This window comes from Sciurus vulgaris, assembly GCF_902686455.1.
Source record: "Sciurus vulgaris genome assembly, chromosome: 8".
In the NCBI taxonomy this organism is placed as follows: Eukaryota; Metazoa; Chordata; class Mammalia; order Rodentia; family Sciuridae; genus Sciurus; species Sciurus vulgaris.
In genome coordinates, this window is record NC_136468.1 from 118372723 (window position 1) to 118385625 (window position 12903).

At 35.9% G+C, this 12903-nt stretch overlaps 1 protein-coding gene across 1 annotated transcript in view; it reads left to right on the plus strand.

The window, feature by feature from the left end:
* Nucleotides 1-12903, plus strand: part of LOC306667238 (solute carrier family 5 member 4-like) — a gene marked incomplete at both ends in the record, with an annotated part of 90098 nt that overhangs the window by 63733 nt on the left and 13462 nt on the right. Inside the window, 4 exons of the mRNA XM_079149714.1 lie at nucleotides 2031-2251; nucleotides 8140-8275; nucleotides 9941-10048; nucleotides 10717-10867. Coding sequence (XP_079005840.1) covers nucleotides 2031-2251; nucleotides 8140-8275; nucleotides 9941-10048; nucleotides 10717-10867 — 616 coding nt within the window. The remainder of the gene's footprint in view (nucleotides 1-2030; nucleotides 2252-8139; nucleotides 8276-9940; nucleotides 10049-10716; nucleotides 10868-12903) is intronic.

Genomic DNA, 12903 nt, shown 5'->3' on the forward strand with positions numbered 1-12903 from the left:
AATCACTTTTTTTTTGTTGTTGTTGCTTGTTTTTTGTTTTGTTTTGATTTTGGGATATTTGTTCATTGTTTTTATTTGTTTTGTATAGGCTATTGAGTTTTTGGAGTTCCTTATATGTTCTAAATATTAACCCCTTGCAATACAAATAATTCATTTTGTACAATTGCATGATGTATTGTTTGCAAATATTTTCTCCCAATCTATAAATTTTCTCTTTCCTCAGATGACTAGTTTATTGTTGTGTGGAGTCTTTTTCAGTTTAATGTACTTCCATTTGTCCATTTTTGTTTTGTTTCCTGTGACTTTTGAATCTTGTCTATAAATTCAATTTTCAGCATCCTATAATATTTCCTCTGTTTTCTTCTAACAGTTCCATAGTTTCAGGTCAGGCCTTTAATTTAAATCTTAGACCATTTGAGTTGATTTTTGAAACTGGTTGAAGGTAAGGGCCTAGTATCTTTGGTGGAAGAATTTTTTTTTTAAATCACTAATTCATTCTGGTTATTAGTCTGCTCAGGTTTTCTATTTCTTCATGTTTCAGTTTTACCAAGATGTCCCAGAATTTATCTATTTACTCTAGGTAATCAAACTTGTTAGTATTTAGTTCTCAAACAATTTTGAATGCTCCTTTGTATTTCTGTGGTTTTGGTTGTGCTTTCTACATTTATCTTTGATTTTATTTATCTGAGTTTTATTTCTTTCTCTTTCCTAGTTATTTTAGCTATGGGTTTGCCAATTTTAGTTATCATTTCAAAAAATCAACTCAACATTTTACTGATCTTTTATGTTTTTATTTTAGTCACTTTATTTATTTCTGCTCTGATGTTTATTATTTCTTTCCTTCTACTAACTTGGGGTTTGGTTCATTACCGTTTTCCTACTTCTTTGAAAGTAACAATAGGTTGTTTATGTGAAATCTTTCTGGCTGTTTGCTGTGGACATTGATTGCTATAAACTTCCCCCAGTACAGGTTTTGCCATATCCCATAGTTTTAGTATATTGTGTTTCCATTTTCATTTGCTTCGAGAAAAATTTTTAAACATTCCTTTTGATTTCCTCCTTGATTCATTGGCTGTTTGAATAGTTTGTTTAATTTCCATGTATGTGTAGAGTTTTGAAAGCTTTTTCTTATTGATTTTTAGTTTTATTGCACTGTGTAATGTTTTTACAAATCATATTTCTTTTAACAGAACAATTCATTTGTATTGCCTGTGTCTTCCACTAGGCTGAGTTCCTGCCTTGAAAATTCATTTTGTACAATTGCACGATGTTTGTCACATAGTACATGTTCAACTAATTAGTAAATAATTAATGTCAACAACAACTGTACAATTATATGATACGTGGGTATATTTTGCATCATTTGAACTCATGCACAGTGGCCCTAGAGGTCTGGACTAGAGGTCTGGATTCATCAACTATAATTCTTGCTTACATTAACTAGCCTTTCCAGCCTCCAGTGGGCAGAGTCTGACCACTCTTCCTCATCACATCTAACCTGCTGCCTCCAATTTCTGCTCATATCTCAATTTTTTATTGGAACAGAAACAGAATTAAGTATTGCATCAAAAAATCAAATTGCAAATAAGGTCAGAAAAGTCAGATTTTCAGTAAGGAAGAAAAACATTTCTTCCTGTTCTTTTCAGCAGAGTTGGAGTTTCTGATGACTCATTCCATTAGGCTGAAACTCTTAGCTCATCATCTTGTTTGAATCTGTTTGGGTGGTTGTAAGACATCAACATCTGTCTGTGAGCTAATGGTTTTATTTTTATCACAAATGCCAAATCAAAACTTTAAAGAGCACCACAAGAAAAAAAGAATTATTTGTTTTAGGTATTATGTGAAAATCAGTCTTCAGCCATGGTGGATGCCAGTGGAGAAACTAGAAAGACATGGATTGTGGGAAGCCCCTGAGGATTTTACCAAGTTGCAGGGAGATGCTCTTGTACCTCCACTATAAAGGAGTAATCATAATCATCAGGTGTCTTGGAATTTTATAAGCTATTTCATTTTCTCTGATGCCTTTTTAGCTTTTGCTGAAGTTGGAGGCTACGAGAGCTTTACAGAGAAGTACATGAATGCCATCCCATCTGTAATCGAGGGAGACAACCTGACAATCAGCCCCCAGTGCTACACTCCCCAGGCAGACGCATTTCACCTTTTCCGAGATGCCATCACTGGGGATATTCCATGGCCAGGACTGATGTTTGGAATGAATATTTTAGCTGTGTGGTACTGGTGCACAGATCAGGTGAGCATGTGTGTATATATTGTTGTTTCCTATGTTGTAAAAAAGCATCTAGTTTCTAGTTTTACCTACACATATATGTTTTAAAGTATCAAATACTTCCATAAAGCTTTTCATAAAAATATATACCTGATGCTCTTCTCTCTACCTGTTCCTTTCTCCTCAGAGGAGAACAATTTCAGTTCTATGAAGTATTTTTTGTGTGTGTTTATTTCTATTCTGAATCATTATATCCAGTGTGTGGTCTGTGATCTGTCATTATGGACATTGCCTTGGGGCTCACACCTTACTGAGATCCAATGAGTCAAAATTTTCTCAGTAACTTGATCATCATTATTATCATTATTATTATCATCATTGTTCAAATGATTCTTATATTGCTCCCTCTAGGTTTTCCAGTTTTAAGATTTTTCTGTCAGCTTCCCATGTTGAGAGATGAGGGTTTAACATTCTACCCTCGATTCTTTGTACCTTTATCTGTTGTTTTTCCATCCTCCCAGTAGATCTATTTCATAATTTTGGAGACATCAGCATGCAATGCCTCTGTTTTTTTTTTTCTGATTACATGACAGTGATTCATAACTCCAATCAGATGTGACATATTCTGATTTCTTATATTGTTTTAATTTTTCTTGGAAATTATTATTCATTAAATACCCATATCTCTGTGAACTGCTGAAGTCTTTCTTTCTCTCTTTCTTTTTCTTTTCTTTTTTTTTTTTATTTTTTTTTTGCGGTGCTGGGGATTGAACCCAGGGCCTTATGCTTGCAAGGCAAGCATTCTACCGACTGAGCTATATCCCCAGCCCTGAAGTCTTTCTTAATACTTTCAAATGGAGGAGTGAAATCAGCAACATGTCAGAATAGGAAGCTCCTGACTATTTCCCCTCTTAGAAACACACAGTAAACATCTACAAGCAGTTCACTTCTCTTGAAAACAAATTCAGAATTCCCCCAACCCCCAACGAAAAACTACTACATACCAGATGACTAAGAAAATACATACCTCAAAACAGGAAAAATCTTCCCACTAACCCCATTGTGAACAGAGTCTTAATCAACTCAGCATTTTCCTAAGGGGTGGGAAGGGCTTGTACCACATACACGGTGCTGAATTTTAAAGTCACTACTAGAAAGCTTAGCTTTAAAGTCATCCTGCCTGAAGAACAGCAGGCACAGTGTATTGCATCATGACCCTCAATCACAAAGAGCAATGTTTTGAACCATGTGAGCTGTAGCTGCTGTAGCCCCAGGGATCAACCCAGATTCCATATTTTCCCTGGAATGGGTTGACCATGTGTTTTCCAAACAACTCCCAGTGGTTCTTGCCTTTAACAAGCTAGTATCTGGGAATCTATCCTTTGTAGCAATAGAGAATAAACCACTTCTAGCCTAAACAGGAATAAAAACACTATCTGTGCTTTCTCCCCCAGTTTGCCTCAGTGACAATTCCAGTCTTGCAATCTCTCATGGGAAAGAGGTTGGAAGCTTCCATCAGCAAGAATGGGAGGAATTATATCCTACCTTCTCCTCTGGCTTTGTTCTAAGACAAACTTCTGAAAATTCTCACTAAAGGGAGGCTTGGGGACCATTTTGAGCCTGCACCTTCTTTCCAGGATTTCTTCAGTGGTAACTTCAGACAGATGATTCTCCCTTCAAGGAGATCCTGAAATATATTCCAGCTTAAACAAGAGTGAGCACTTTTTGCACCTTCCTCCCTGTTGCACTAAATCCAGATGTTCAGATTCTTCCTAAAAGTAGTTCTAGGCACATTGAGAATAGTATCTTCACAACATTTGCCCACAGAAACAGCTCCTAAATCACCAGACTCTGAGAGTTGGTGAAGATCTGCACTCCTGAGTCTCTTTGACTACAGTGAATAAAAACAAGACTTTTAAACTCATAGGTTGGAGGCATAGTTTAGTGGTAGACCACTTGATTAGTATACATGGGACCTTGGATTTAATCTTCATCATGAAAAAGATAAAAAACTTGCAAACATCAAGCAATTATCTCCTCAGGTTTGAAGGCTGATCAAGAGTACAAGCATCTGCCTCATACACTTTCCTTGGTATAGGGCAGAATGAGTGGGAGACAAACTCTGACCCTCAGCTTCTCTTTAAGGATAGAAGGAAATAGGTCAAATACCTAACATCCCAATCTCTTGAGCTGTGCCCCAAAAGACTGAGTTTAATCCTACCTCCTTCAAGACAATAGCAAGACTTGACACTCCGTAATTTCTTGTGAGTCACTAAGAATAAAGATGACAGCGCTGGGCATGGTGGCTCACACCTATAATTCCAGTGCTTGGGAGGCAGAGGCAGTAGGATTGTGAGTTCAAAGTCAGCTTCAGCAAAAACTAGGCACTAAGCAACTCAGTGAGACCCTGTCTCGCTCTCTAAAAAAAAAAAAAAAAAAAAAAAAAAAAAAAAAAAAAAAAGACAAGATAGGATAAGCACAGAGTTTAGAGGCACCTAAGACTTTGAGAGGTGGTTCCTTTATCTAATGTACAAAAACCAACATAGAGTGTCAAGGAAGATAAGGAAACTGCAAAATATATTCCAAATAAAAGACTAAGATAAATCTCAAGGAACTAAATCTAATGCAATTTACTTGACAGAATTTGAAAGAACAGTTTTAAAGAAGCTCATTCAGGTAAGAAGAGCAATACCTAAACAGAGAACTTAACAGAAATAGAAATATATAAAGTACTAAATCAAACAGATAGAACTGGAAGATACAACATTAAGTAAAATAATCCAGGCACTTAAAAACAAGTATTGTATGTTCTGTTTTATACATGGAAGCTTTAAAAATCAACCTAGATGTAGACTAGTGATTATTAGAAGTTGGGAAGGTTGAGACAGGGTGGATAAAGAGATGTTGGATTTTATCAGCATACACTTTATGCATGTATTAAATATCACACTGAACTCCACTAATATGGAAAGTTAATGCATGTTAATTCAAAAAAATTTAATTACCAAACAGAAATCACTGAGTCAAAGAATAATATAAAAATTGAACTGAAAAAATTCAAGAAAGGGGTTCATCCTCTATTACATCCAACTATAATGTACTAATAAACACATTTTAAAAAAGTAGACACCTTGCACACACTAAGGGGAATTTCCCCTCCATGAGTTTGCTATAGGTGTGTCCAATAAAATAATATAATGACAATAAAATTATAGAAGTCAATAACAAAAAAAGGGTAGGAATTCAATGGCAGATTAGAGTAAGAAGAAGGCAGGATGAGTGGACTTGAAGATACCTATTTGGCAATTATAAAATGAAAAACAAAAGAAAAAAGACTTTTTAAAAAAGTTGAAGGCAACCTATAGGATCTATGTGATATAAAACAGTAGAATAAAATATTCTTTATCATTTTACCAGAAAGAGAGAAAAAGAGAGAGAGAGAGAAAGAAGAAGAAGAAGAAGAAGAAGGAGGAGGAGGAGGAGGAGGAGGAGGAGGAGGAAGAGGAGGAGGAGGAGGAGGAGGAGGAGGAGGAGAAGGAGGAGGAGTAGTAGGAGGAGGAAGGGGTGTGGGGAGAAGGGGAGAAGAGAGAAAGGGATAGAAACAAATGTGAAGAAATAATGGCAGAAAATATCCCAAGTCTGAGGAAAAATTCAAAGGCCAGGAGAAATGGATAAATTCCTAAACACATGCAACCATGAAGCAATAGAAAATCTAAACAGAACAATAATGAGAAAGGAGATGAATCAGTAATAAAAAAGTCTTTCATCAAATAAAGTTCAAGGCCTGATGTTTTTAATGCCAAACTCTAACAAATGTTCAAAGAACATTCTCAAAGTATTCCAAAAAATTGAGGAGGGGATTCTTTGAAACTCATTCCATGAATTATCCTGATATCAAAATTATATGAGAAAATAACAAAAAGTAAACTAATGAACACTGATGTAAAAACCCTTAACAAATTAGCTAACTGAATTCCACTGTATATTAACGAGTTCATTCACTATGATCAAGCAGAATTCATCCCATGGATTCAAGGATGGTTCAACATATGCACATTGATAAACGTGAAACATCACATTAACAGAATCAAGGACAAAAACCCCATAAATATTTTAATAGATTCAGAGAAAATTATTTGATACATTTAGCACATTTTTGTGTTAAAAGCTCTCAACAAAATAGGTATGGAAGAAAGTTATCTCATCATAATAAAGGTCATAAGTGAAAGGTCACAAACCCACAGTTAACATCTTACAGAACAAGATAAAGGCGAAAACTTGCCTTTAAAATCTTGAAAAAGACAAGTATGTCCACTTTTACCACTTCTATCCAACATAGTTCTGGAAATCCTGTCCAGAGCAATTAGGTAAGAGAAAGAGGTAAAGAATACCCAGATTAGAAAATTAGAAAGGAGTAAGTAAAATTGTCTCCATCCCAGATATTCTGATGTATATGTATAATATCACATTAAAGACCCCACCCAAAACTATTAGGACTGTATAAGTAATTCAGTAAACTTGCAGGATACAAAAATCAACATACAAAAATCAGTTGTACTTCTTGAAGATAGCTATTTGGTAATTATAAAATGAAAAACAAAAGAAAAAAGACTGTTTAAAAAAGTTGAAGGCAACCTATAGGACCTATGTGATATAATACATTTCCTGAAAAAGAATTCAAGAAAAAAAATCCCATTTATACTAGACACAAAAATTAAAATACCCAGGAATAAATTACCCCTGGAAGAGAAAAATTTCTTGAAACTATAAAATACTGATTAAATAAATATAGGACATGAATAAATAAAAAATATCCCATGTTCATGTACTGGAAGAATTATACAGTTAAAGTATATGTACTGTCCAAGTAATAAACTGATTTTATCAAAATATTTACCAAATAATGCATAATTTCTTCATGAATTTGTGGAACCTTCTTTATTATATTCTTTCATCTCCAACTCCTTGACTTGTGTCTTGTAAGCAGCATCACATTTGTGTTTAGATCTGATACCTGACCCTGCTTGTCTGTTCACAGGCCTTCTCCCCTCACTTGTGACTTTTCAACTGTTTGCATCTGTCTAAAAATGTTATCGTCTTCCCATCATTACATGGTACCAATCCTAACACTAATAAATGGATTCTCTAAAGACAATTAACAGAAAAGGGTACTCCTATTTTTTTGATGGTCCTTGAAAAAATATCCAGAAGTTTTGGCATTATAAGTAGAAACACTCCTTTGCTAGGAAATTCTTAGAATTAAAAGACTGTACAAATTAAGTAGAAATTATGAAATCACATGCCTTATTTTCCCCAGGGCTATCTTATTTGATTCATAACTGTATGAGATTCTCAGAATATTCTCACGAAATCTGGAAATTAATGTTTCAGTGCTCTATGGTTGTTTGGCTATGGTGTTCACATGGTAAACATCTTTATTTCCCAAGAATGCCATTACCTGATGAAAGCAGGGAGCTTCTGATAATGCCTACAATATTAAAGACACAATTTACACAACTTGTGGTGACATCAACATGACTTCTTTGTACCTAGAGAAGGAAATTATGATTGTTGATCTGCAATCTTGGAGTTTTAAACACATTTTAATTGTAGTTTATGTGTATTGATTTCTATGTGACAAAGTTATTACATGCCTTGTGGTAAATGTTCAGAATACCCTGCAAGGGAAAACCATGTTTTGTGGATGAGACACCTGAGACTCACAGGGGTCAAATATGTGCAAAATGAGTAGTAATTCAAATCTTACTTACTTACTTACTCCAAGGTCCATTATTTTCCATTATCTGTGACATCATGTCTTATTGCAACATTAAACCCTGAAAAAAGACACTATCCTTCTTGGAACTCATTACCTGGTTGTTTTATTAATATGTTTTTTTTTTTCCTGGTAGGTTATGGTACAACGCTGCCTGTGTGGCAAGAACATGTCTCACGTGAAGGCTGCCTGCATCATGTGTGGCTACTTGAAGGTTCTGCCCATATTCTTCATGGTGATGCCAGGAATGATCAGTCGCATCCTCTATACAGGCAAGCCCTGAGTCCATATGTCCTGTTTTAATACTCGAATCCTAAGAAATATTTTAAAGTTTTAATATAAACCCTTGATAAACCCAAAACAAAACAAAACAAAAACACCCAATTCTGAATGGAATTCAGAATTCAAGATTTGTGAAGGGGATCAAAGGCAGGAAAATTTGGTCTATTTGACACTGTTTCCTTATCTTTTTCAATAGTGCCTGTCTCTTTGTAGACATTTGAGACAGTGAGTACTATTTTCATGAGTGGACTGAATTTAAGGAAATCTAGAGGATATGGTAGAAGAGCTCTGAGGATTGAGGTAGAATTGGGCAAAGATGACTTGAGTGATCTGTAGTCATGGAGTTTAATCACATCTCTGACTGAAAAGGTTTTTGAGATGCATTCATACTTCTTGGTCTCTGAGATAAATGTAGATTTGGATCATTTTTGCTGTCAGATTTAGAATTTTGGGGAGACCATTCACTTCTGAGTCAGATGAGAAAAGCTACTAATGTTCATAAGATCCCTAAAAAAATCATCATTTTTTTCTTTACTGTGAAAAGTAAAGAAAATATAGCCAATCTTTCTCTGGTAGTGGAGGGTTCATTTTTAATTAGGGCAATCCAATAGACAACACTCTGTATTTTCTCAATTAAGCATTAGTTTATTTCACTGAAATCTCAAGATGACCATCAAGTGATCAGCATTATTTATTTTTTTAATATATTTTTTTGGTTGTGAATGAACCTTTACTTTTGTTTTTTTGTGGTGATGAGAATTGAACCCAATGCCTCACACATGCTTGGCAAGCACTTTAACACTGAACCACAACCCCAGCCCTCAGCATCACTTCTTACTGCAACATTCTTGCTGTTTATAACAATAAAAAATGTATTAATACTCACCCAGCAGAGTATAGCCAAATAATTATTGTTTACCTCATTTATGGAAAATTACACACAGGGTGCCAAAGACTATCTCAAAATGTGGAAAATGTTGAGGTTATTATGTTATTGTAGAAAGAATGCTGCAAAATATTATCTCAAAAATGACTCCCACCCCGCTAAAAGTTTTCTCTGTGGAAAAATATAGAAAGGAACAAAATGAAAAGAAGATGCTGTGCTCACGTATTATGATTCCGCGTGGATCTGCATCACTTTTTCATGTTTGTTGTCACAATGTTGTTTTAGCAAAATTACATCATCTGCTGCAGAAGTGGGACTTCATGCCTCATGGGACAGTCACCCAATTATCCATCACAGTGACATCTTCTTAGATGTAGAAAAATGACACTGGGGAAAATGTGACAGGACCCAGGGCCCAGCTTCCTGGGTGTTGTACTTCTGGAATGTCACTCTCCTGGGAGAACTGGTTCTCTTGCCATTTTCTGGAAGGTGGGATCAGCTCTTTCTCTTTGCATTAATGATCTAGCCATTCCACCTCCCAAAGTAAAGCCCTGCCATGTGGTCAGTGCAAGGGGAGTTTTGAGATGATGCACTTCAGATATTGTGTTTTGGGCAAAGAAGGACAGGATCCACTGTATAAAGTTCAAGCTGAATCTCCAGTTTTGAGGAAAACGTATTTCCTCCCACTCATGATCTTTTCCACTATTTCTCCATCCAATGGTTGTGGGCTGTGCCTGCTCACTGCATTAACCTCCACACATCTCTTCAGATATAGTTGCCTGTGTTGTACCTTCTGAGTGTGTGAAGCATTGTGGCGTTGAAGTCGGCTGCACTAACTATGCCTACCCAATGCTGGTGCTGGAACTGATGCCTGCTGGTAAGTGAATGTCCCTGCTTGCCCAGACCCAGATGCCTATTCTACAGGTGGGTCATGAGGAAGGGTTGTAGAATAATCCTTAGTATTCTTACTTCCATTAACTCAATTCTATTCAGATATTTTGTGAGCCCCTTTTGCATGCTGCCAGCCATGTGATGAGCCTGGAGATTACAGAGTGAACCTGACGCAGGTTCTGTTAGAACCCTTACTCTTTCAGGATCAAGACTCTCCTCTTCTCTGTCCTAGCAGATTTAGGGCCATTACTAATGGGTAGAAGTAACAGAAGTGAGAGGTACAACCTTTCCATAGTATTTACAAACCTTCAACTTTGCCCACCAAAGACTTTTCAGCAGTGCTACCTACTAGGCTTCTACTTCTCTGGTTCTCAAACTCTTCAGAAAATCAAGAAGTTCTTTTTCAAAGAAAGCTGGTACTGGGTTCTTTACTCTTTTCCAAAATTAGTTTCCAGCTTATAAGTATACTTATAATTAGTACTAAAATTATGTAGTGGATTATTATTAAAGTGTAAGAAACTACATATAATGCTGTAACTACAGTAATCAATGTTCCAGGTGATATTTTTATCTATGTACAGCTGGTTTAGCAAGACCCTTGTAGACCATGGCATCCAATTGCTAAATGATATTTGTGCTTTCTCTTGTCCTCAGGACTGAAAGGTCTGATGCTGTCTGTCATGCTGGCCTCTCTCATGAGCTCCTTGACATCCATCTTCAATAGTGCCAGCACCCTCTTCTCAATGGACATCTATACCAATGTTCGAAAGCAGGCATCAGAGAGAGAGCTCCTGATAGTTGGTCGGTGAGGGAATCTGGTTTCTATCTAGAATTCTTCTGGGGAAGGGCAGATGAAGATGTGAACTACAACTCTTAGCCTTTGGCTTCAATGAGAGTAATCAAAGAGTTCTAGAGTGAAGAAAGTGGAGGACCTTTAATTCAGCTTTGCTCTTTCTAGACATGAAAATTGAGGCCATATTTCAAAATCAAATGACTGTTTTTTCAGACTTTCAAGCATATTTGTCTTTTATTTCTTCATCTCTTAACCACCCCCCCCCAAACCTCATCTTAAAAAGTTCTATCAGTATACTTACCAACCCTGATAGTTTTATGTGCTCTCTCTAGAAGCTTCCATGTGTGTCACATAGAATTAATAGGGTAAGTTATCCATTCAATAGCTGCAAGTTAGGCCCATGTTAGAAGGGACAGACTCAGCAAAGTGACTAAATACAAAAGGCTGTTTGGATGTTTTTGTCAACCCAGGGACCCTGAGCAGTTTGAGGGTCTTGAAGACCGTGAGGTGGAAGGAGATAAGGAGAAATACTGGATAGCATAGTGTCCTTTTCACTTTCACAATTTCTAAGTGGATTCTATATGGTCATATCACTTTATAAAATGTTTTTACAATTCAAACCAATAGATGGAAATCACCAGCACCCAAAAACTCCTGTTGGGCCTCATCTTTCCAAAGATAATCATTGTAACTTCCAATACTGTAGTTTAGTCTTTTCTAGTCTTGCACTATTATCACTAGAATAGCACAATAGATATTCTGGCTGTTTGTGAGACTCAGTTGTGCTGTTATTTGGAGCTGCAGTTTATTCAGCTCTTGCTATGTGATTTCCATTATAGTAATATATACGAATTTATTTTTATGGACATCTGAATGGAGAATTTTTATCAATGTCTCATGGTGCTCATGGATGCATAGTACTTTATGGTAGGTTGCTATGTGTATGCATATCTTTCACTCTTGGCCTTTTAAAATTTAGTAGTTATGATTAACAAGAATGCAGGAAAAATCTTGAAAGAAAAAAATTATGACACTTGCAGGAATAATCAAAAGGACAGGAATAATGATTCTAAATGTGATTGTTTTATGCACTGTTTTCACTAAAGTACCTTCATTCTTCTCTCACTCCCCACTCCCATTATATATCATCATCCACTTATCAGGGAAAACATTTGGCCTTTGGTTTTTTGGGATTGATTTATTTCACTTAGCATGATATTCTCCAATTCCTTTCATTTCTTGACTGTACAAATACAGTTAGAGAGAAGGAACAGTCAGGTCATGATGTTCTCATGGGGCAACTGGAATTCAGGAGTCCTAAGATACAGTAGGCCCATGAATAGGTATACAATGTTGAGCCAAAACCTCTTGAAGTCTCAAAGATATCTTAATTCATTTTTAAACATTTTATTGGTTCTTTTTAGTTACACATAACATTTGGATTCATTAAGACATAATTATAAAATCATGGAATATAAATATTAAAAAGTTTTTATTTTCCTCTCTAATACCTACATTCTCCCAGAACACAAAAAAATGAAAAAAAAAAAAAAGGACCAATATTTAAAAATTCCTGTTTCATGGTACTTAGGTTGTTATGGAGAAAATAGACAATAAATGTATGCTCCATCAGGTAACAAGATGTGCTAGGAAGAAAATTAAGGCAGAGGGCATGGTGTTTAGGTTAACAACAAAGAGCGAGATTTGCACAAGAGAAGGTGATAAGAGAGAAGCTTAGGAAGATGCTAGCGGTGAAGTCTGTAGGACTTTTGAAGTCAAAATGAAAAAGGATTTCATTTTACATGTGAGAGAAAGGAATTAAAGCTAAGATAGCAGGGGAGGCATGTGACTTTCTAATAATAATGATAAAGTTAGCAGGTGTAGTTTATTCACCATTCTGTGTGTCATGCGTACTGCTGACTTTCCATAGTTTATTTCATTCAGTTGCTAGGTTACAGAAATTTTGTGAAGTTCCACCCTTGAGCTTCAGTTTCCTGCCTAAATTGTACTTTCAACATCCACTCTGCCACAGCTTCTTTATTCAAATA